The 25,823-nt window shown below is 36.1% G+C and overlaps 1 protein-coding gene across 2 annotated transcripts in view; it reads left to right on the top strand.

The window, feature by feature from the left end:
• Positions 1-597: 597 nt before the first annotated feature.
• The window catches only part of DNAH8 (dynein axonemal heavy chain 8), a 295,649-nt gene continuing 270,423 nt past the window's right edge, over positions 598-25,823 (top strand). For both annotated transcript variants that reach the window (XM_058554442.1, XM_058554441.1), the window contains exons 1-8: positions 598-682; positions 4,137-4,288; positions 5,041-5,230; positions 5,730-5,893; positions 11,192-11,368; positions 14,128-14,241; positions 21,156-21,263; positions 25,634-25,735. In XM_058554442.1, the coding sequence (XP_058410425.1) occupies positions 622-682; positions 4,137-4,288; positions 5,041-5,230; positions 5,730-5,893; positions 11,192-11,368; positions 14,128-14,241; positions 21,156-21,263; positions 25,634-25,735 (1,068 nt within the window). In that variant the 5' untranslated portion in view covers positions 598-621. The remainder of the gene's footprint in view (positions 683-4,136; positions 4,289-5,040; positions 5,231-5,729; positions 5,894-11,191; positions 11,369-14,127; positions 14,242-21,155; positions 21,264-25,633; positions 25,736-25,823) is intronic.

Raw genomic sequence — 25,823 nt, 5'->3', positions numbered from 1 at the left:
TCTGCTCAAGATAGTCACAGACATTGCTTTCCTGGCTTATGTGACAGTATTTTCCAGAGTCAAGGCAGCAGCAGTACGGTTCTGTGGAAAGAGCGCAGATCTGGAGGCCCACGACTGCACCCAATTCCAGGCTCTGCACTTGTGGTTGTGTGCCTTTGGGTCCTTCACTCAAATTCTTTTTTGCTTTAGTTTTTCTCTTCTGCAAGAGGGCCATAATAATGCCGCCTTACCTATTGCAATGTTGTGGTGAAGCTCAAATGAACTGTTTGTAAAATGTTACGTATTATAAGTAAATTTTTAATCTGCAGTCATGATTTTGGCCCATGATGGCATTCACTCTGCTGGTCTCAGGAGTACAGTGTGTCTAAAAAACAAGAATTTGTTGCATTCGATATTTGGATATTTAGAATAGATTCTAATCCTGCCTTTGCCATACCTGTCACTGTGTATCTTGAATAAACTCTTTGAGCATCATTTTTTTTTATTTACAAAATGATGAAGATTAAGTTATGTAAAATGCCTGACGCAGGGCTTGGTTCATTTTATTGTAGTTCCCTAGTCATTTTATTGATTATCATTTTCTCTTTTATTTAACAGCTGGAAGCATTTACTCGTTTTTTTATGAAAGATGGTTGTAAGACATTGAAATTTCTGTACCAGGAAGGAGATGTACCTGGTCTGGGTAAGGATGTTTTACAAGGGTAATGTGCTAGGTATTAGTTAATGAATGTTAAAATGCAACATATCTTTTCTCTTATACATAGATGATCCCATATTTATAAAAAAAAATTACCAGAAGCTTACATGTGGAAAATATAGTGTCCTAAAAACAATACATTTTCAGCTCAAATATATATTCAGGCATTACTACAATGAATTAAGGAGAAAACATCTTATAAAAATCATTGTCCTTTCCTGGAGAATGCACACTTTCACTAGAATTTAATTGCATTTTCCCTGAAATACGTGGATGTTTTCAGATGACCAGAAATCGTCGTAACCCCCCCCAAGAGCTCAGCAGCTGCTCCCTGTGGTCCTGGGTCAGCATCTTGTGTCTGCTGCAGCTGTCAGCTGGAATATCCGGCTTCCCCTACTGTTCACATTATTCTTAAAATAAATAACACTTTACCAGGTTGTTAAACCTTTGTCTTAATAACTAGGTACATGAGCCATCATTTGGTCTCAGACTCCTTATCTTCTAAGTCCTGTGGGTTTTACCTTCAGTGTATCCCTGCTATTGGTTCTTTCTCACTTTCCTCCTATGTGACCTTGGGCTGGGCTCATGCCTGCCCTAGTATTCCAGATAGAAAACTAGTATCTGTTACCGTATTTCCTCTCTGAAGTTCACACTACTTATTCTTGTCAAGTAAATCTTTTATTGTGCTGCTAGTTGTTGAGTCGAGTCCAAACCCTCATTTAACCGCTAGGGCCCGTTGTAACCTGGATACACAGTACTTGTTTAGTCTGATCTATTCTTCCAGACGTGAATTTGCTCTTCCTTTTAAGCAGATCTCTTCGTTGTTTTCTGTACATACCAGAGTCATTTCTGTGCCCTTTTCTCTGCCCCCTTGACTCTTTCAGAATGCCTTACTTCTCTCCGCTGAGCCAAATCCTACTCCTCCTCCAGACTCCAGATCATCTCATGCATTCTTTTTTCTATGGAGCCATCCCAGTGTTCCAAACCACATCCATCACTCTCCTCCAAACTCCTGTCTCATTTAAAGTTTGCATCGTAGAATACAGCACTTGATTATGTTCTTCTATTTTTGTCTAATTGTTCAGTGTATATATCTTTCTTACCCCACAAAATATGTAAACTCATAATTAATGACCAGGTCTGCTCTATGGATTTTCTGTCTCTCACAATTCTTATCCTGTGGCATTATTTTATGGTCTATATTTTCATAACTCATTAAAAATTAAAACAATAGCTGAAAATTAAAGAAATATAAGAAAATATCTATAATTAGAGAAAAATAAAAGCCACCTACATTCCCACTCACTTGAAATAAGCACTGTTAACTCCTTGATGAATATTCCTCTGTAACTTCTTTGGTGTATGTATATATATAGAGAGAGACAGAGACAGAGAAAGTTAGATATGTGTATGTAGAGTATGTGTGTGTGTATATATATAGTTGTATATATAGTTGTGTGTATATCTATATATCTGTATATCTAGTATATCTATATATTACAAGAATGGGATCCAACTCTACCTATCATTCTATGATGGTTTTTAAAATTTGTTAATATTCTCTTCTCCATGCCGCTAGATACATTTCTACAATTAAATTTTAAATAGTTGTGTTGTATTTCATTAGGCTAATGCCACTATTATTTTAAAAACTTATCTCCTATTGTTAAAATTTAGGTTGTTTACACTGTTTTGCTCCTTTAAACAATGCCTCAATGAATATCATTGAAGCTAATTCTATGTGGATTAGGAAGACTTTTTAGGAAGAATTCTTAGGAGGGGAATTTCCAGAGAAAGCATAGACATATTTTTAATCATTATTTTTGCTACCTACAAAAGTAATACATTTATCGGGGCTGGCCTGGTGGCGCAAGCGGTTAAGTGCGCGCACTCTGCTGCGGTGGCCTGGGGTTCGCTGGTTCGGATCCCGGGCGCGCACCCACACGCTGCTTGGCAGGCCATGCTGTGGCAACGTCCTATATAAAGTGGAGGAAGATGGGCATGGATGTTGGCCCATGGCCAGTCTTCCTCAGCAAAAAGAGGAGGATTAGCAGATGTTAGCTCAGGGCTGATCTTCCTCACACACACGCACAAAAGTAATACATTTATCAATTTGGTAAATATTCCTCTACATGTGTTTCTTATATGCATGTGCTAACGTATAAGTGCTTATTATCATTTTAAAATGTGATCGTATAATACATTTTATTCTTGACTTGCTTTTTGCACTCGATAGTATAGGCTAGACATTTTCTATGTTATTACATATAGATTTACCTCATTTAAGAAATGCTGCACAGTATTCTATAGTACAGCTGCATTCTGATTCTTAGAAACTGTTCTCCAATTGATGGATCTATCAGCCAGGAATATGTTCAGCTGTAAGTAATGGAAATCCTAATAATGTCTTAAACAAATAGGGGGTCTATTTTTCTCTCATAACTATATAGTTATATTATATTTATATAGTCTAATTAGTCTAGTTTTCACATGCCCATTCCTGCAGGGCTCTGAGACGGGTGTCCTCCAAAATCACAGGACAGGAGGAATCCCCAAACCCAAAAGAAGAAAGGCTAGAGACAAAGCGTTTTTGTGGTTTTGGGATGAGGATTTAAACATTTCTTTTATCATATTTTAAATTGGTTATGGTTGTAAATAGGAAGCCTGTTGATTTTTGCACATTAATATTGCAACCAACCATCTAACAGGATTCTCATATTTTAATAGTTTTTTAAAATTAAAGAAAGATTTATAATTAAATCATTAATTTTCACTGAAATTAGTTCAAGGTAGTATTTAATATAAGTTGGGTGCTATGAGTGTATTTATTTAGTAGGGCAGTGGACCTTCTCAAGGGAGTCAGTGAAGGCTTCCCAGAGATGTGATGTTTCAGCCGAGATCTGAAAGATAAGTAAGAATTAGGTAGGCAAAGCGTCGGGGATGGGATAGGAGAATAGCTTGTGTGAAGGCCCTGCTGGAGACCAGGCCAAAAGGGGCAAAAGTGCAGAAATCAGGGAAAGGCACCAGAGGAGACTGCAATTTAATATTGGAAATTATTGACATCTTTTTTTTTTTTTTTTTTTGTGAGGAGGACCAGCCCTGAGCTAACATCCAATGCCAATCCTTCTCTTTTTTGCTGAGGAAGACTGGCCCTGGGCTAACATCCATGCCCATCTTCCTCTACTTTATATGGGACGCCGCCACAGCATGGCCTAACAAGCGGTGCATCGGTGCGCACCCGGGATCCGAACCGGCGAACCCCGGGCCGCCGCAGCGGAACGTGCGCACTTAACCACTTGCGCCACCGGGCCGGCCCCTATTGACATCTTTTTGTAGACAAAATAATTTATTCGACAATCATATTGAAAAGTTCCACAATAATTTATCAGGTTTGATCGGTTATGTGATCATGTGCTAAGTTCCTGACTTTTGTTTCCAGACTGTGGTCGAACTATTGCTGGAGCGACGAAAGGGGCAAAAATGATGAGATTGTATATAGACAGCGCAGCCCCTGAGAAACTAAAGGGACTGTGTATATTTTTTGTTCGCTGTCGCAATGATGTTGCTATAAATATTAAAAATATTCAGGAGGTATGTTTACTTTATTTTTTCCAAATATATAATTAAACTTTTTTCCAATTTTATTGAGATATAATTAACGTATAACATTGTGTAAGTTTAAGGTGTGCAATGAGTTGATTTAATACACTTAAATATTGCAAAATGATTACCACCATAGCATTAGCTAACACCTCCATCACCTCACATAATTACCATTTCTTTTTTTTGGTGATGATGTTTAAGATCTACTCTCTTACCGGCTTTCAAGTATATAATACTGTGTTGTTAACTATAATCACTATGTTGTACGTTAAATCCCCCAAACTTATTCGTCTTCTAACTGGACGTTTGTACCCTTTGACCAACATTTTTTCCGTCCGAAATTCTGGGCAGAGGCTAGTTTCATTGCTCTCTCCCTGGACTGACAGAGTTTTTCTGGACCCTTTTTCACAGACAGGACGACTTTCAGCTGAGAACTTTCTTTAGGCAAGAGGCTCGGTTTCATTTCCCTCACATTGTATAGACTCCCGGCCCTACTGCCTTCGCTGTGCAGACATTAAAGCACCAGGGAAAGTGTCTACTTGATGAGCACGCATGTAAATGGTTAAAATGAGGGCAGAATATACTCATTTGTATGTTTTAGAACTCTAATATTCACAACCACTTGTTTTCCTGATAGTTTATAAAAATCTTGTCTATACTTATTGTAGTGTAAAACAGGTTATGATTTGCACTTTAATGGGATCGGCATATAAAATAACATTTGAACACCACCCTTTCAGGATGTACTATTTACTGTTCTGGATGCGTCAGAAGGACTCCTAATTGGGATTAGGAATATGCTGGCAAATATATTTCTACCAGCTATTCTTGCAACAAATAGTTGGGGTGCTTTAAACCAGTCCAAGCAAGGAGAATCTGAAAAACACATTTTCTCTGAAACCATCAATAGATATCTTTCATTTTTAGATGGTAAGTATAAAATTTAATGTTTAATAAATTACTCAAGATGAGCAAATGAACAGTAAGGTATGTTATGAAAAATAAGCATTAGAGAAAAAATTTCCATCTTGAAAGAAGGTGTTAATCAAAACAAGTATGAGACCTAGAGGAAAGTTACCAAATCATTAGAACCTCTCTTTCCAGGGATCTTTGTGGGAAAGAGATATGTTTTCTTTTTGCTTTTCCATTGTAGCAGGAGGATTCTCTCTATATATTATTTGTTAAAAATTTCATCTTACTTAAAAATATATACTTTAAAAAATATATAATTATGTTATTTCATATTGTTAAAATATACGATTTTATTAACAATCATCAAGTCACAATCTAATAATCAATTAGAATTATATTATATTTCTATGAAGTATTAGAACTTTAGCATTTTAGTAATTAGAGCTTGAAACCATACATTGACGTTTAACACGTTAATATTAAACACCTCTTCTCAATATTATTTTTTCCCTTTTAGGTGCTACAATAAGTATTGAGGGAACAGTTAAGTTAAAGAAGGTAGACAATGTTGATTTCTCCAAGCTGCATACCTTTGAAGAGGTGACAGTTGCAGCTAGCAATTCAGAAACTGTTCGTCAGCTAGAGGACGTGCTGATGATATGGTACAAACAGATCGAACAGGTGAGCTGACCCAAGTAATTTCATCCAATGTGAGTTGTAGTTCTCATCTGTGTCCTGGTCATTGCATTTTGTCCCTAAGAGTAAAGGGAAGAGGAGTCTTCCAGATTCTATTATGAAACTCAGGCTATTCTTGACTCTAGTGCAAAATCGTTGTTCTCTATGGACCACTTAAAATCAGTTTTAAGATATTTCTCAGTTTAAGGAAGAAACCATGACAATATGGGTTGAGAATGAAATAATGAAGAATCAGGAATAGCCAGCATTTATCTGAATACTTTATTTATTGTTTATACTCTTCATAAGAGAGAGAGGAAGAGGACACAATGGAGAGACTATAGCCACAGTGCTAGACAATAAATAGCTCTTGGTTGATCAACAGAATTGTCTTGTGTTGACAAAGAGGTTCAAACTAGGCTCATTCGTATCAGTACTACAGTGGCAAATCTGCAACTCTCTGGCCAAATAAATTTTCTCTGGCAGTTAGAAAAGCAGTGATAGGAATCGGGTATATGTCAGCATTCTGAGAGGTACAAACTTACACTATAAACACTGCCAAAAATCAGATGATATCTAATTGCCTTAAACTGAAAGAGGATCCTAGGAGCCAAGTCACAGATCTCTAGTTCGTGAGCACAGGACAGTAGAACTAGAGAAGAAAATCTTCAGTTAAGTGAGGACTACGGGAGAAAAGTCTTGACCAAGCAAGCGTTAGAGGAAAGCATTTCTGATTTTGCCTCTCGTCAAACCATGTTGGAAGGAGGGAGGTGCAGTTGGAGGGGAAAATTAGAGGACTTTGGAAACTCCACCAAGGCCTGGAATGCTGGCCACAGAATTTGCTTCCAGGTGTCACTGGGTAATTGAAGTGGGTAATTAATTGCCCACCAGAGAACTACAGCCACCTACTATGCCACTGCAGGAAGGGGGAGTTGTAACCCATTGTGGAAATCAAGCTCTGTCCTACACCATGGCTGAGGAGATCCTCTCCAGTTATTATAGCCAATCAATATAGATCTTCTTTCATAAAAATGAGCAAGCAAAAGAAAATAACTTGATATAAGGAGAGGTAGCATCTTGAAATAAGGAAATCAAGTTGGGCAAATGCAGCAAATGGCCTACAATTAAGCAGAATCAATGCAGGAAATGGGAGAGATCTTTTAAAAAATTACATCTAAAATAAACCTTGACCTCTTGTCATACACAAAAAATTAATTCAAGATGGATCATAGACGTAAATATGAAATCTCAAACTAAAAGAAGAGATACATGCAACAACACGATGAATCTCAAAAACATGTTGAGTGAAAAAAGTCAGTCTTAAAAGAGTAATGTGAAAAACAAAACAAAACCTATAAATGAACCAGAACATTATGTAGGACTATGTTAATATCTTCTTAAGCAAGATAGATACAAAACCCAGAAACCATGAAAGAAACAACTGACAAATTTGACTACATTAAAAAAGAAAAATTCCTAACTTCCATATGGCAAAAACCACCATAAACAAAGTTAAAAGGTAAATGACCTTCTGGGAGAAAATATTATCAGCATATATACTAAAGAGTTAGTATCCATAATATATGAAGAACTTCTATAAATCATTAAGAAATGGGCAATTCAGAGAAAAATGGTCAAGGATATGAACGATGCTATTCAAGGAAAGTACATAGAGGTGTTTGACCTGGAAAAAAAGAGGATTTGGGAGTGACATTACATCTTCAAATATTTGATGGGATTTCATGTGAAATTAAACCTGCACTGCATGTCCCTAGAAGGCAGAAGTAAGACCAGAGCGAGTGTGATGGTTATAAGGAGAGAGATTGTATCTTGAAATCAGGATAGTCTTCTCACAGTATTTTTTCCCCCTGAAAATGGAATGTGCTGCATCTCTGGAAGTATCTAGTTTGAGGCTGGATTATCATCTGAGTGATGATATAATGGGAATTAAACATCAAAAGTGACTTAAATTATATAGACTTTCAGCCATTTAGGAAAAGTTTAAATTATGTCTAGTATCCTCTATTTAAGGAGATGGAGAAGCTTGTAAGAAGGTTAGGAAAGAGTTCCATAAACCATCGTTAAAACTGAAAGCATTTCATAGATTAAAGATAGAACCTTCATAGGTTTGAAAAGTCAACTATATGTTTTATCTCATTTGTGTTCTTAAAAATTCTATTACAATTTAAGTTATGAAAAGTTATAAACATAAAAAAGTACAGAAAATAATATAACAAACACCCCTGTAACTACCACTGAGATTAAACAGATAGTAACCATTTGCCGTTTTCATGAAAGCTTCCAACCCTTTCCTCCTTCTATATCACTGTTCTGACGTTGTCTCCTCTCACTCCCTCCAAAGTTTTACATTTTTATTGCATTTGCATATTTATAATATATATAAAGTGTATATATAAATACAAAATATGTATTTGTGTTTAAAATCTTTACATAAATGGTATACCATTAAGCATCCTTTTAGAGCTTTTGTTTTCTCATTTAACATTGTCTTTCTTCCATGTTGCTACAAGTAAGTTTAATTCATTCACTTAACTGCTGGCTAGTATTCCTCTATGAAGAATCAGTTTATTACATAGATTTTCAGACATTTAAATTGTGTCTAGTATCCTTTGTTTAAGGAGGTAGAGAAGTTTATTCCTCCATTCCCTCTGAAAGACAGTTGTTTCTACTTTTTTTACTATTACAAAACAATAATAGTACACGTTCAATGAATGTCTTTGTTCAGGTCTCCTTTGCACATGTTCAAGAGTTTCTCAGTGGAATTGCTGGGAGTAGTAGTATATGGATCTTTTATTGAGAGGGTATCACAAAGCCCTCTAAATAGTGGTTATATTAATATGTTTTTTTACAGAAGCATATGAGAGTTCCCATTTCTTCAAATCTTTCATTACTCTTGGGATTGCCAGATTGTTAATCATTGCCAGTATGTTGGGTGTGGAGTGGTATCTTGATTTATTTCTCATTACCCTGAATACCATTGAGGTTGAGCATATTTAATGGCTGTTTAGGTTTCCTCTTTGTCGAATTGCCTGTTAATATCCTTTACTTAGTTTTCTTTCAGATTGCTTGATATCCTACTGAATTGGTGGATTTTAAGTAATATTATCTGGATATTAATCCTTTGTTGGTCCCCACTGTGTCCTGCATTTTCATTTGGTATAGTGTCCTTAATCTTGTGCAAGTTTTACATTTTAGTGTAAATATATTAGTTACAAATGGTAATCCAACCTCAATTTAGCTACCTTCAGTGACTAGGGAATTTGTGCTTTTTGTATTTTATTTAGAAAACCCTTTCCTACTCCAGTGTTAGGAAGATATTCTCCTAAATTATTTATTTATTTAATTAAATTAATTTATTTATGAGGAAGATCAGCCCTGAGCTAACATCTGCAAATCCTCCTCTTTTTTTTGCTGAGAAAGACTGGCCCTGGGCTAACATCCATGCCCATCTTCCTCTACTTCATATGGGATGCCGCCACAGCATGGCTTGACAGGCAGTGCGTCCCTGCATGCCCGGGATCCGAACCGGCGAACCCCGGGCCACCGCAGCGGAGTGTGCGCACCCAACCGCTTGCACTGGGCCGGCCCCAAAATTATTTATTTATTTTAAATAGTAAAATATACAAAAATGAATACAAAAAAAGAAATAAATTATTGCAAAATACACACCTGTATAACCTTTGCACAAGTTAAGAAATAGAACATTACCAACACCTTACAATCCCCCTGCATTCCTCTTCCAAATTTTAACTCCTATTTCTTCCCCCTAGTAGTAACCACTTTCTTGACAATTATGATATTCAGCTCCATGCTTTTCTTTATAGTTTTACCCGTCTCCTGTATTTTTCTTTAAAAGTTTTACCATTTTATTTTATTTTATTTATTTTATTTGTTTTTGTGAGGAAGATCAGCCCTTAGCTAACATCCATCACCAATCCTCCTCCTCTTTTTTCCCCAAAGTCCCAGCAGGTAGTTCTATGTCATAGTTGCACATCCTTTTAGTTGCTGTATGTGGGACGTGGCCTCAGCATGGCCCGAGAAGTGGTGCATCGGTGCGCGCCCGGGATCCGAACCCGGGCCGCCAGTATCGGAGTGCGGGCACTTAACCGCTAAGCCACGGGGCCGGCCCCACCATTTTATTTTTAACATTTAGGTTTTTAATCCATCTGGAATTGTTTTTGGGTATGTGTATAATGTGAGGTAGAAATCTAATTTTGTCTTTTTTCGTATAGGTAGCCAATTGTCCCAGAACTGTTTATTTAATAGTCCATTCTTTCCATCAAATTTATAATATCACCTCTGTAATATATCAGGTTTATAGACTCCTTTATCTATCCCATTGGTCTACTTATTTGTTTTTTGTACTCATACCATGCTGCTTTAATTTCTGTAGCTTTTTACTAAATCAACATTTGCTATGGCAAGTCCCTTTCAAAATTGCATTGATTATTTCTGGTCAATTTTTCTTCCAAATTAATTTTAAGACTAGTTTTTAAAGTATCATGAAAAACTCTGTGGAGATTTTGATTGAAATTTCATTGAATTCATACATTAATTTAGAGAAAATTGCCATCTTTATATTGTTAAACTTTTCCATCCATGAACATGGTATATCTCTCCATTTATTTACGTCTTCTTTTGTGTGCTGAAAGTAACTTTTTAAACTTTCTCCAAAGAAATTTTGTACATCTTATGTTAATGTCTAGATATCTTATCATTGTTATTATTTGTTATAGTAAATGCTACCCTTTTAGAAGTTACATTTTCAGATTGTTAGATGGCTTGTAAAGAAATGCTACTAATATTTATGTATATATCCAGCAACTTTAGTGAATTGTTCACTTTTATTAATTGTAAAAGTTTGTCTTCAGGTATTCTTGAATTTTTTTAAATATGGCAACCATATCATTTGTGATTATGCCATTTTTGTTTTTTAATTTTCAATTTTTGTACCTTTTGCTTGCTTTATTTATCTTGTTCTGGGATCTCCATTACGAGGTTGAATAGAAGTGGGTGGTAATAGTGGCAAACTTGTCCTTGGGTTTAAAGTGATATTTTCTAAAATTTCATCTTTAAGGATGATGTTTGCTGTAGATTTTTGGTAGATACTATTTATCATGTTAAAGAAGGTCCCTTCTACTCCTAGTTTGCTAAGAGTTTTTAACATTGTTCGGTGTTGAATGTTATTTACACTTTTAGCTTTCTTTGTAAAGATACAAATAATGAGGTTTTATCAAAGAGGAAAGTAACATTTCTACGTTCTGTGGATTTTTTTGATTGCAGGTACTTATTGAGAGTGAACAGATGAGAAAAGAAGCTGATGACTCAGGTCCACTCACCGAATTGGAACACTGGAAACGCATGTCAGCCAAATTCAATTACATCATTGAACAGATTAAAGGGCCAAGTTGTAAGGCTGTCATAAATGTGCTTAATGTTGCACATTCCAAACTGTTAAAGGTAAAAGGCCTTTTATTTTAAAGTTTAGTGTACTTCAGAACAACCACCTGGAAAATTATCCTTCTTGAACTGCTTCTTTGCATCATATACTGGACTCTTGTATTTAGAAATGTTAAACTTTGAGTAAGCCTTTCTCATATTCCACGATTATTTCCAGAAGAGGAAAAGGAAGTATAGAAATGAAGATTTATTTCTCACACCAATTTTGACAGTACTAATATGGGATGATTGCCATTTATTTGAAAATTGTTTTTGAAATTGTAAATCAGTAGAGGCTCATTGAGGTAAAGAACTACATAGAAAGTCAAAAGCAAAAATGCCCTCTCATCCTACATCTCATTCCCACCATTCCACTTCTTTCCCAGAGGTCATCTTTACTAACAGCTTGGCTTGATTCTTTCCAGGTTCCTTTCTTTTTCTTTCTTTCTTCCATTTTTTTCCTTTTTTTTTGCTGAGGAAGATTAGCCCTGAGCTAACATCTGTTGGCAACTTTCCTCATTTTTTTGCTTGAGGAAAATTGGCCCTGAGCTAACATCTGTGGCAGTCTTCCTCTACTTTATATGTGGGTCGCTGCCGCAGTGTGCTGATGAGTGGTGTAGGTCCGAACCCATGAACCGAGGCTACTGCAGTGGACCGTGCTGAACTTAACCACTATGCCACAGGACTGGCCCTTGCTTTTTTTTTCTTTATTTTTCCTTTGGAAAAAAAGTATATAATACAAATAATGCATGAATACTTTTTTTTTTTAATAAAAGATTTAAACAGTACAGATGAAACATGTCTCTCTTAATTACACAACCTACCACCCTGTAACTCCTATTCCTGAATGATAAGCAAATAGAGACAACCATAGTTTTCTGTTTGTTTTTTTTTTTTTGTGAGGAGGACTAGCCCTGAGCTAACATCCGATGCCAATCCTCCCTTTTTTTCTTGAGGAAGAGTGGCCCTGAGCTAACATCCGTACCCATCTTCCTCTACTTTATAAGGGACGTCGCCACAGCGTGGCTTACCAAGTGGTGCGTCGGTGCATGCCCGGGATCCGACCCTGTGAACCCTGGACTGCCAAAGCAGAGCGTGCACACTTAACCGCTTGTGCCACCAGGCCGGACCCTGATTGTTTTTTTTTAATATATTTCCTATGGCATTTATATACAAATATGCTAAGTACATATGAAATTACATAGTTTTGTGTTTCTAATTTTTTTATTACATAAATAGTGTCATACTGTATTATTCATCAACTCCCTCTCCTCCCAATAACATATCTTGCAGTTATGCCTGTCAGATCGAGCTGTGTAGTTTTCCAAAATGTTAATGTACCAGGTTAATACAGCAATTTTATCTAATTATTTTCCTGTTTTTAGACAGTCAAATTGTTTCCTTTTTTTTAAACAGTCTTGAGATATAATTCACATACTATTCATTTCTCCCATTTAAAGTGTACAATTTAGTGGTTTTTAGTGTATTCACAGAGTTGTGCACATCTCCACAATCAATTTTAGAACATTTTCATCACCTCAAAAAGAAAACCTGTACCCTTTAGCTATCACCTCCCATCTCCACCTGTTCCCTTTCCCCACCCCAGCCCTAAGTAACCATCAATCTATTTTTTTATCTCTATAGATTTGCCTATTTTGGACATTTCATATAAATGGAATCATATAATATGAGGTCTTTTGTTACTGGTTTCTTTCACTTAGCATAATGTTTTCAAGGTTTATCTTTGTTGTAGCATGGAACAGTACTTCATTCCTTTTCATGGCTGAATAATATTCCATTGTATTGATAATATCACATTTTGTTATTACTTTATGGACATTTGGTGTTTCCACTTTTTGGCTCTTATGAATAATGCTGCTAGGAACATTCTTGTACAAGTTTTTGTATGGACATATGTTGCCATTTTTCTTGGTATGTACTTAGGAGTGGAATTTCTGGGTCAAATGGTAACTACTCTATATTTTACTTTTTGAGGAAAATTGTTCCTTTTCTATATGTTCACAAACATTGCTGCAGTTGAAACTTCTATATGCATACATGCAAGTATTTCCCTAGGGTGTATGCTCCACAATTTTGTCAATACTTATTATTATGAGTTAAAAAAAAATTTTTTTTTGCCAATCTGACATGTGGAAAATGGCTTATTGTATTTTGTCTTTTGCTTATTCATAGTGAATTTGTGCATCTTTTAAAGTTTGTTGGCTATTTGCATTTCTTTTCCTGTGAATTGTCTGTTTATATCTTTCCCCCATTAAAAAAAATTCAGATATTATTTGGTACCGATTCTAGGAGTTCTTTGTTACTATGGCTATAAATCAATTGTTATATACGTTGGATGGGGCAATCCACCATGGTGCCTGAGCATCTCTGCACTTTCTTGCTGGATATGAAAAGTTCACTTTGCTGATAGGAATATTTTCTTGGAGTAATGATCTGTTTTAATAACCCTGACCCATTCTTGAAGACCCAGAGTAATGTAATGTCACAAATAACTAACCTAGAAAAGTCACTCCAGGTAGAAGTAGATCTGATTCAAGTCTACAGACAGGATGTTAATGACAGATGGAATGAGCTTTTGTTTAAGTTGTTTATAATAACTTTGTCTTAAATAATATAAGAAAAAATATATCAATCACGTTTAAATTTCTGCTCTTTTAGTATATGTATGATTAGGAAAGATAGCTTGAATTTCTTGATTAAACTTTAGCACACTGATATATTTGGATGTGTCATAGAATTCTTATACATTTTTTTCTTAGAATTGGCGTGATTTAGATGCAAGAATCACTGATACAGCAAATGAATCAAAGGATAATGTCAGATATTTGTACACTCTAGAAAAAGTATGTCAACCTCTCTATAACTATGACCTAGTAAGTATGCTTTTTAAATTGTAGTTTAAAATATTAATGCATTTTAAGATAACTTTAGTATGTGTGTATTGGGAAAATCTTATACTTCAGAAAAGTTATTTATAAGATATATTTCCTATTATATATCTATAATGAATTATAAACTATATTATTTTAACCCACGTTTAAATATATAGCATTATCATAAGTAGAATCTCATTTGTGAATTGAGCAAGACAAATATATTAGTTATCCATTGCTGCAGTGGCTTAAAACAATAGGCATTTATTATATCACAGTTTCTGTAGGTCAGGAATCCAGGCACAACTTAGCTGAGTGCTTCAATGTCTCTCATGAGGTTGCAGATAAAATGTTAGTTGGAGATGTAGTTTCATCCAAAAGGGAGGCTGACTGGTGGAAGGTTCACTTTTAAGCTCACTCACATGGCTGTTGGCAGGCCTCTGTCCCACACCACATAGGCTTCTCCACAGGGCAGCTCATTTTCCCTAGGGTGAATGACCCAAGAGTGAGCAAGAGAGAGTGCCCAACCAGCATTATGCTGATACCAAAGCGAGATAAGGATGCTACAAGAAAAGAAAAGTACAGGCCAATATCCCTGATGAATATAGATGCAGAAATTCTCAACAAAGTACTAGCAAAGCAAATTCAACAACACATTAAAAGAATCATACACCATGATCAAGTGGGATTTATTCCTGGGAGGCAAAAATGGTTCAACATATGCCAATAAGTAAATATGATATACTGCATTACTAGGATGAAAGATAAAAATCATACGATCATTTCAATAGATGCAGAAAAAGCATTTGACAAAATACAACATCATTTCACGATAAAAACTCTCAACAAATTGGGTATAGAAGGAACATACCTCAACATACTAAAGGCCACATATGACAAACCCACAGCTCATATCATAATGGTGAATAGTTGAAAGCTTTTCCTCTAAGATCAGGAGCAACACAAGGGTGCCCACTCCCACCACTCCTGTTCAACATAGTACTGGAAGTCCTAGCCAGAGCAGTTAGGCAAGAAAAAGTAATAAAAGGCATCAAAATCAGAATTGAAGAAGTAAAATTGTCTCTGTTTGCAGATATGATATTATATATAGAAAATTCTAAAGATGCCACCAAAAAAACTGTTAGAACTAATCAATGAATTCAGTAAAACTGCAGGATACAAAATCAGCATACAGAAATCTGTTGGGTTTCTATACACTAACAATGAAACATCTGAAAAAGACATAAAGATGTCATTTACAGTAGCATCAAAACCAATAAAATACTTAAGAATAATTTAACCAAGGAGGTGAAAGTTCTACACACTGAAAACTATAAGACTTTGATGAAAGAAACTGAAGAAGACATGAACAAGTGGAAAGATATTCCATGTTGATAGATTGGAAGAGTGAATATTATTAAAATGTCCATACTACACAAAGCCATCTATAGATTCAATGCAATTCCTATTAAAATTCCAATGAAATTTTTCACAATAATAGAAGAATCCTAAAATTTGCCTGGAACCACAAAAGACTCCAATAACCTTAGAAAGACAAACAAAGCTGGAGGCAACACTCTTCCTGATTTCAAACTATGCTACACAGCTATAGTAATCAAAACAGTATGATACTGGCATAAAAACAGACACATAGACCAATGGAACAGAATTGAGAGCCCAGAAATAAACCCTTGCATGTATGGTTAACTACACTTTGACAGGGAGCCAAGAATATCCAGTGAGGAAAGGATAATTTCTTTAATAAATGGTGTTGGGAGAACTGGATAATCACATGTAGAAGAATGAAATTGAACCCCCATCTTATACCACTCACAAAAAATAACTCAAAAGGGATTAAAAACTTAAATGTAAGACCTGAAACTCTCAAACTCCTAGAATAAAACATACGGAAAAAGCTCCTTGACATTGGTCTTGGCAATTTTTTGGACATGATACCAAAATCACAAGCAAGAAAAGCAAAAATCAACAAATGGGACTACATCAAACTAAAAAGCTTCTGCGCAGCAAAAGAAACAATCAATAAAATGAAAAGGCAACCTATGGAATGGGAGAAAATATTTGCAAACCACATATCTAGTAAGAGGTTAATATCTAAAATATATAAGGAACTCATGCAACTCAATAGCAAAAAAACAAACAATCCAATAAAAAATGGGCAGAGGAACTGAATAGATACTTTTCCAAAGAAGACATACACATAGTCCACAGGTACAAGAAAAGATGCTCAACATCACTAATCATGATAAGATGAATAATTTGGGGGGATCGAACGTACAACATGGTGGCTATAGTTAACAATACTGTATTATATATTTTAAAGTTGCTAAAAGAGTAAATCTTAAATTTTCTCACCACACACAAAAAATGGTAATTATGTGAGATGATGGAGGTGTTAACTAACTGTATTGTTTTTAAAAAAATGTTTTAGTGGCCAAGGAAATTGATCTAAATAAAGTAATATTGACTTAAGAAAAAAAATAGGAGAGTGCCCAAGTTGGAAGCCACCATCTTTTTGTAAACTAATCTCACAAGTGACATCCCATCACTTCTGTGGTATTCTGTTCGTTAGAAGCAAGCCAGGAAGGCCAGTGCACACTCAGGAGAAGGAGATTATAGAAGGATATGAATACCACGAGGGTGAGCATTTTGGGGGGCCGTCTTAGAAGCTGCCTAGATATTTCCCAGTTTACAGATTAGGAAACCGAAACTCATCAAGGCATAGTGACTTGGCCAGCATCACTCAGGTAATCAGTGATGCAGGACGGGACCCATCTTCTAGTTTCTAGCCTACTTTTCTCATAATAGTTCTGTAGAGTTCCTTTGAAGAACATATTAGCACTCCCATTTGCTTTTATTTTTCTAAAGTTTGTTTTAATTTTGATTCATAGATTATCTGGCATTTCATAATATTTCCCATGAAATATGAAAATTAAAGAAAACTATCCTTTCTTTAGATAGAGAGAAGTCAAGGGAACTAGTATTTGTTGAGAACTTAGGGCAGTGTTTCCCAGTTTTGACTGGGTGTTGCCTTTTTTGTGGGTCACTGTTAGGCAGGAGACTTGCCCAGACAGTTGTATTTTTAAAGATGTCTACAGTCTTGAGAATCCCTAGCCTTTTATTGTACTACATAGTTTCCATTTCTGGAAACATTTTCATTCTGTTTGCAAACGATCCTCATTTTAAAGATTAGGAGACCTTGTTTGAGCATTTCTACAACTGTAAGTAATGGGACCAAATGTGAGTCCAGCACTCTTTGGTGTTATGGGTTGTATTTTTTTCCCACTTCACTCTGCGGCTTCTTCATGGTGTTCTCTAAGTTAAAATAATAATTTATATTAGTGTCTGATACACATGTTCAGCGTTCTCCAGTCTGGTTTTTGAAGAGATAGTCAAATCCTCCACATAAATGGCACCATTGGCCATATGGCTTGGTTGACCAAACTTTTGGGGGCAAATGCTAGAGTCATCCTAGAGGCAGGGAAAGGGGAAGAGTCTATATCCCATTTCACTTAGATTTAGAGAAGAGGGACGTGTAGGGGCAGTTTATACCCATCCCAAGAGGGCATCAGTAACCAACGAGTTTAATGTGGATGGGGAGGGAAAGATGTGGGGTTGAGAGTCGTGGGCAGGTGCAATTCTTACTGCCGTGTGGGAATCCATCATCCATCAGGAAGCACCATGAGAGAAGATAGGAAGACTTTTCAGACATAGTCTTTTGATTGATTCCATGATAGGATGATGGACTTTAATTTATTTAAAACTAGTTGTTATTTGGAAAGAATTATGACTTTTTAAAACTTTACTCTCTGTTCACTTCTATCCCTAGCACCAGCAAGTGAACTTCTATTGGGAACATTTAAAATTTGTTTCACATAAGAAACTTTATCTCACTGTTTAGGTGTTTCTGTGTATGATCAGGAGTCAAGAAAACCAAATTGTATGGTGATAGAGAAATACGGCCTGTGCCTGGCTCACTCAGTAGCTCAGTGACTTGATTCTCTAGCTTAAAACATGTGCATTTAAAATTTATGTATAAGAAAAGTTGGGGTTACTTACAAGAGTTGAAGATGCAGATATTAAATACACATATACCTAAAGACTCCTCTAGAAGGACTACCTGCAAGTAGCTCTTGATGTAAAAAATAATAGATGAAGTGAATAGAGCAAAATGTTAACATTTGTCAAATCTAGTAATGGATATACGTGGTCATTATAGTCTCTGTACTTTTCTATGTATTTAAAGCTTTTCATTACAAAAAGTAAACTTGAAAGATAAAATGCTTTTTATTGTTATAAAGACCTCTAAAATTTAAGGTATACTCATTTCAACTTCTTGGTTCAAAAGGCTTGTTTAAATTCATATAATTTTCAAATCGTTTAGTTCTGGTGTTCTTTTCATGCTAGTTATTTAAAAAACCTTGTTCACTTGCTCTAGCCGTGGATGTACCTTATTATTAGTAACAGTATTTTGCTGTTGTTGAGCTTTTTATATCCTCTGGTGTAGGAACGTTTCAAATGTTATCTTTCGAAATTAAAGAATTGCTGATAGTGTTGAGTCATATAATTTCTTCCGCCTCATACACCCACAATTTCTATAGTTTCACAAATTCTTTTTTTCTCATTTTCTTTATTCTCATTAAAAGCAACCAGCAATTTTTGTTTAATTTGTAACTGTTATTTGAGCAGGAAAAAGTGCAGAGGACTCATGCTTCCATTTCTCATTGATAAAGTTTATGAATTTTATGTTTAATGCTTCTTTTCATCATCCTGGTATTGTGCTTTAGGCATATATACGATTATATATTTCACATATAAAATGTCTGAACACTACGTATAGATAGGTAAGAACTGCATACTCAAGGAGCTACTATTTTAAATAATGATGATTAAAATTTGGATAAAGGGGCTTTTCCTGATGGACGCATTTGATACTATCCCTAAGCCTTCTTCATTGGTGTTAGGGGTACTTTATAAACTTGCCTTGTTGAGGGTGGAAGGCACTCCTTCTAGGCATATTTTTATTAGAATCTTTTTGATCTACAGATAACATATAATATGAATTGACATGCAAGGTTAACTACAAAGTAATGATGTCAATTTCCATAAGCCACATACAATTGATTTAATTATGTCATAGTTACACCTCATACCTAGGACATATGGTACACAAATCAGTAGTTGTTCTTCCCTGTTTTATTTAATCCATCACCATTAAAAAAATCTCTTTATACGTTTTATATTGTCCTAGCTCCTTGAGGGCAGGAATGCCACTGACCTTATCTGTCCTTCCATTGTGATTTACATCCTGGTTAAAAGCAGGTTCTCAAAATCTCAGGCCCATAACTATGGTTATGTTACAGCTGTGGGACCTTGGACAAGGCACTTAACGTCCCTATCTCTCTATTTTCTCATTTGAAAAATGAGAATCATCATAATACTTTATTTTATAGATTCTAAGACACACATTTTAACATCTCTGTACTCAGAGCACACCTTACAGTCCGTTGAGTTTTATGAATCATTGTGGATGTGACTTGACACCATTTTAAATTATTAGTTCTCTCCTTGAGGGATAGTGTTTGTTTTGTTTGTTTTTGGTACCATTGGTGTGAATTCAGACTGCAGTGAGTGAGTACCAGCTTGTGGTACACATTCTCAGTGGAGTTTATTTCCCCTCCTCCCCAAGGAGCAGAATTGGGACATGGAAGTTGTGTTCTATCTTTTCTCCATGGCTTGTTTATTTCATGCTTGTCTTCACAGAAGGGGTGTAGCCCGTTGGGGGCTTAGTTTTCTGTGGGAGTTAGACTCCCCATCTTGGGCATTTTTTTCCCTTTCTCAGTAGCACATAAAGAACTGTGCAATCTTGGGCTGGCCCAGTGGCGCAAGCGGTTAGGTGTGCACACTCTGCTGTGGTGGCCCGGGGTTCTCCGGTTCGAATCCCGGGTGAGCACCAACGCACTGCTTGGCAGGCCGTGCTGTGGAGGCGTCCCATATAAAGTGGAGGAAGATGGGCACGATGTTAGCCCAGGGCCAGTCTTCCTCAGCAAAAAAAACAAAGAGGAGGATTGGCAGACGTTAGCACAGGGCTGATCTCCTCACACACACGCACAAAAGAACTATGCAATCTTATAATCAGTGATGTTTTAGATCTGATGAAATGAAAATACCTTAAATATTTGCTGTCAGCATATATTAAGATGATGTGTGAAGTGCTTACCTAGTGCCTGGCACATAATGAGCATTCAGTATATATTAGCGATTCTTTTGTATCCCAGTTGCTCTTGTTCTGCTTTGCTCTGCACTGTTCTATTTGTTTCACTTGTTTGTGTGTGTCCCTTCCGGTCTGCTGTAACCTCCTCCGGAATAGATTCCTTATATTTGCATTTCTCCCAGTATCCTCAGAACCTAAAGGCGCTTAGTAGGTTTGCTGAATTGAATTAGGTGAAAATGAGTTCTAGTCTGATCTTTGCTTTTAACCAGCTTTCTGACCATAAGTAAGTCACTTTACATCTGAAGGTATCAGTTTCTTTATCTTTAAAAAGAGCAGCTTCAACTAGTAGTCTTTAAAATGACTTTCACCTCTAAAATTTTATTTTCAAACAAACTTTTAAGTTTGGATGTATACAGAAAAATTGCAATGGTAGCACAGAATTCTCTTCACCCAGTTTCCCCTTTTAATATCTTGCGTTGCCTTGATACATTTGTCAAAACTAATCCTTTTTTCTGTTCCAGGATCCAATCTAGGATACCATGTTGCACTTAGTAAAATTTGACTTTAAGATTAAAATGTTATACAATTTTATATATATTTAGAGTTTTGAATAAGCCGTAGGATATTTGCTATTGAAACTATAAACACATGATGGAATTCATTTAATATATTTAAATTTTAGGTTTCCATGGCACATGGAATACAAAATTTGATTAATGCCATCAGGATGATTCACGGTGTGTCAAGATATTATAATACCTCAGAGAGAATGACCTCATTGTTTATCAAGGTGAGTTTCCAAGGGAAGAAATCACACATGTGACCATGTGAAAAAGTTGACAGTGTTTTCCCTCTGAGTCAGAGAGGGGAAATGGGAAGTGTGGGCGCCTCTCTGAGTTCTGGATTTTAGTGCTTCTAGTGGACGAGAAAAGAAAGGTGTTGACTGGAGTCAGTTGTACCTAATACCTTCCACAGACCTGTAAATAAAGGTAGTATAATGAGTTGAGAGCAATAATATGTTTGGTTGAAATGATACCTGATTGAAAGGGATGCCTTTATCCTTGCTAGAGTTAGGCCCTCAGCCTTTTTGTTTAAATGTAGCTAGTGGTTTTCTAATTTATTCATTCCAAATAGTTTTGCTTAAGAGCTAAGAATTGTGTCCACTATTAACAATGCTTCTTTAGCTACTCCCAACAGCACTGTGCTTTGTGTAAAATCTTCCTGTGTAGTGCTGTATGGTTATTATTTTAAATAATCTGGAAAATCATCCAAGAAACACATAAATAGAATTTCTTTGTAAATGACTCAAGCAGAACATAAATACACAAAGTAACAGGCATATTTCAAGTTTTTTTTTTTAAATCAAAGGATAGATTAAATCATTATGTCCTAAAAGAGGCGAGAACCTTAGGATTCTTCCCTGTCTCCTGTCTCTCTCCTTGCTGTGTACATCCCATGTTGAGATTTCTAGTTCCATATTATTGTTAATATTTTTTCAACATTATGAATCGACAAGTATTCAGACTAAAATCTAAGTATTGTTAGTTTCTTTGATCACCTCTGTTTTGTGATTTCTGTATCTTCCTCCATCCTAGATTCACTATTTCTTTTGCTGAAGAAAATTCTCGAGTAATTCTTTCAAACAAGGTCCGTGTGTGGTAAACTTCCTGAATTCCTGCATGTCTGATAGTTCAATTTGTCCTACCACTCAAATATTAGTTTGACTGGGATTCTAAGTTCAATATAATTTTCTCCTGGTACTTTGAAGATATTCTTGTCTACTATCCAGTATTGTTGATGAGAAATTTGATGCTAATAGGGTTGTTTTTCCTTTGTAGGAAAGCTGTTTTATTCTCCCAGGAAGCTTTTAGCATTTTTTTCTTTATCCTTGAACTTCTAAAATTTCAAAGTGATGTGGTTCTTTCTATATTAATCTTGTTCTATACTTGCTAGTGTGGGGGATCAGGCAACCCTATTGACTTCTCTTTAGTATGTTTAATTAACATTGTCTGAAGGGCAGATTTATATGCTGTCTTACAATCAAGCAGGGGAAACGTTCCCAGTGAGACACAATGTCTATCTCCACAGTACAATTTATAATACAATCATGCAAAAGAGATGTAATCACTTAATTCCATCAACTCTTATACCTCTAATCACAGTTTTCATTAGGACTTTATCAATAGGTCTTGGTTTTATAATTTTGGATAGAGGAAGCATTCACAGCCAGACATAATGTGCATTTTCAAAACCCATTCAGACAAAGTTGATATAACCTGTTTACATAAAATTAGCTCAAACATTCTAACCTTTATAATCTTATCAATACTTATACTTTTCCATTTTTTCAGTTTAATTGTAGCCTGAGTCAGGGTCTTTAGGCTAATCATTATTGTTTTGTATTTTCTTTTTAATTTAGTCTTTTTATAGGTACCAATAAAACAATTATGACGAGAGCTCTCAAATTATTTTTTTCCAATTTAAATGATCCATCATCTGGCCACATTGATGAGTAGGATTTTAACAGAGACTCCAACCAATAAGCCTTTTACAGCTTAACCATGGACACAAGAGGCGTCCCCAAAAGAGAGTGCAAAAAGGTGCAGCCCTCACAAGATCCAGAAAGTTCACTCCCAAAAATAGTCTAAGAAGGCAAAGGCCTTCATTGCACAGGCAGAGTGCACTAACAAGCAACCAAGGTTGAAATGACAAAAGCCCCTAATGAAAGCAGTTGGGACCCCATATGACAAACTCCCCTGAGAGCTGACACAGCTGGACAAAGAGAGTACATCTCAGAACCCCAGTCTATTTGACTGGCTGCCAAGATGTATGCCAGTATGTGCATCCTCTGGGTGGCGAAGACCGAAGAGGTCACAAAGCCAAGCTCTCAAGACACAGAACAAGACAAAAGAAAAAAAAAACCGTCATAATCCATGGGAAAGTTTACTGCGGGACCGGCCCAGACAATAGGCTTATAGTGATCCCTTTGTCTTGCCCTATGGTTTTTCCTTTTGATGACAAATGACACAGAAGAACAAGGAAAAGTAGTGACCATCTCTGGGAGGAAAAAGATCAATAAACCAATGAGTACTCAAACCAAATTTCCCGGAATCTCTGAGTCCAAGAAGCTAGCTTCACCAATATTTTCTCCTGCTAATCTAAATTTAGAAAAGGAAGAAAACCTCACCGCTCTCGCTTCCATTGGACCCGGCAGGCAGAGATCTGGGAGACTGACGTGGTAAGAACTCTTACCTCCTGCTGGCTCTTGTCAGGAGTCCAGGATCTCTCAGCTGCAGTAGTCCAGGAATGAAGAGCATCCAGCCAGTGAATTTTTTATCCCATCCTCATCGCCAAACTGAAGGAGAGGAAGACTTTCCTCTACCTACTGTGAGTCCTTTCTGGCTGGGCTACAAATTAAGTTGACATGAGACAGAATAACAGGAGAAAACCAAACAAAGTTTAATAACATGTATACATGGGAGAAACTTAGGAAAACTGAGTAACTCGCCAGAATGGCCAAAGCCACCACCTTAAATATCATCTTCAGCTAAAGACAAAGGAGGATGTTGTGGGTGGTGATTTGGGACTTCAAAGGGTTGAAAGCAATTCACATGGAAATGGAAAAGCAAATGTTTGGTAGACAGGACTTTGATAAGCATAGGCTTAGCAAGGACCCTCACAGTCTACTGATACCCAGAATTATCTACAGTGATGGCTTGTCCTGGGGACAGGCCTTCTGTCTTAAATTTCTTTTAGGCAGTTAGGGGGAAGGTCAAAGTTTATTTCCGAGTCTTTTGTCCTTAACCAAAGAGACACATTTTGGGATGACCAATTCTGATCCCCCACACTTGGTTGTTTCAATCCAAAGACTTTCATTACTCTTCATTCCTGGGAAATTTTCCTCTTTTGCCTTGTTTATTCCTTACACACCTGTTCAATTTATTCTCTCCCCTTGAATCTGACTTCCATTTCTCCTAACTTTTTTTTTTTGCTCCATCTTTGTCCTTTGACCTTTTAGCTCACTTATTTGCTCTTCATTTACGTCCAATAGTCAGTCAGTTCATCAATAGAATTCTTTTATTTTGACAATAAAATTTCAAATTCCAAGCTCTCTAGTTGTTTTCTTTTCATGTTGTAAAAACCTCTCATATATTTCTCCTGAATTAATTTAGTTAACAAAAAATATTTTAAAAGATTTTACTTGTATCTTTTCTGTATTTCCTCTTTATTGAGTTTAATGCCTCTATAACCATGTTTGTTTTCTTCAGTTGTGTGATGACTCTTGGTTGTCTGCCCATCTTTGTGTTTGGGTCTCCTAATTTGCTTTCCTATCCTGTTTATTGTAGTCTGTCTCCTGTGGGGGATAGGTGTGACTTACTGTTGGGAGGGGAATGTGAATTCTCTGATGATTCTCTGATATGTCCCCTTGGGGTGCAGTAGCTACCTGGGGCACAGCCACACCTCTCCAAGACTGTGGTCCATAGTCATGGCTTTGTCCTTTCAGTCTATGTCACTGTTGCCTGCTGTGCAAGTTGCCCCAAATTCAATGTGCAGGATCACAACCAAGGGTCACCTTACATTGTCTCCCCTCTTGAAAATTTCCTGTAAATGTTCCACCTTCACAGTACGCTTCTTCAGAACTGGGTTCTGGCTTTCTCTATTCTTTTTTTTTCTGTAGATTTGATCCTGTGTGCTTTCCATATTTTAGGAATTCTCCAAAATTTCTGTGTGACAGCCTGCTATCTTGATGTAACCTCCTGACGATTTAAATAGCTATCTTGTTTTTTTTTTTTTTTTTCACTATTTTGGGTGATGTGAGAGGTGGTTAATTTTATATTTAGTTTGCGTGTTGAAGGATGGTGAAGAATCACACTTGGACTGGATCAAGGCCTAATTAGAGGAGAAATAGACAAGAGGAAAATAGAGTTGACTTTGAAATTTATGGCCCCAGTGACATTGACTTAAATGCAGTAGGTAAATGTGACTTTGGGTTTTCTTTGTTTTGACTGGAATGTATATTTCTTTGTTTTTTATATTCTGTGATTAATTCATTCCATAAGTTTACTATTTCTCATATTTTTATGCTTGAGACTTAAAAAACTTAAATAAATTTTATTTCTCTCTTTGCCTATAGTTATTTTGTACTTACATTTATTTTAGGTAACAAATCAAATGGTGACAGCATGTAAAGCATATATTACTGATGGAGGAGTTAACCACGTTTGGGATCAGGAAACACCGGTGGTACTAAAGAAAATTCAGGTTTGTATTGTATTTCTATTTTCGTAAAGTAAAGCTTTCACCATCTGGCCCAATTTTGTTTCCTTTGTTCATTCACAAAACGTGTTAA

The sequence above is a fragment of the Diceros bicornis genome, chromosome 14 (assembly GCF_020826845.1).
Source record: "Diceros bicornis minor isolate mBicDic1 chromosome 14, mDicBic1.mat.cur, whole genome shotgun sequence".
NCBI lineage: Eukaryota > Metazoa > Chordata > Mammalia > Perissodactyla > Rhinocerotidae > Diceros > Diceros bicornis.
Note: the sequence above shows the minus strand (reverse complement) of the source record. Positions and strands in the feature narration are given on the sequence as shown.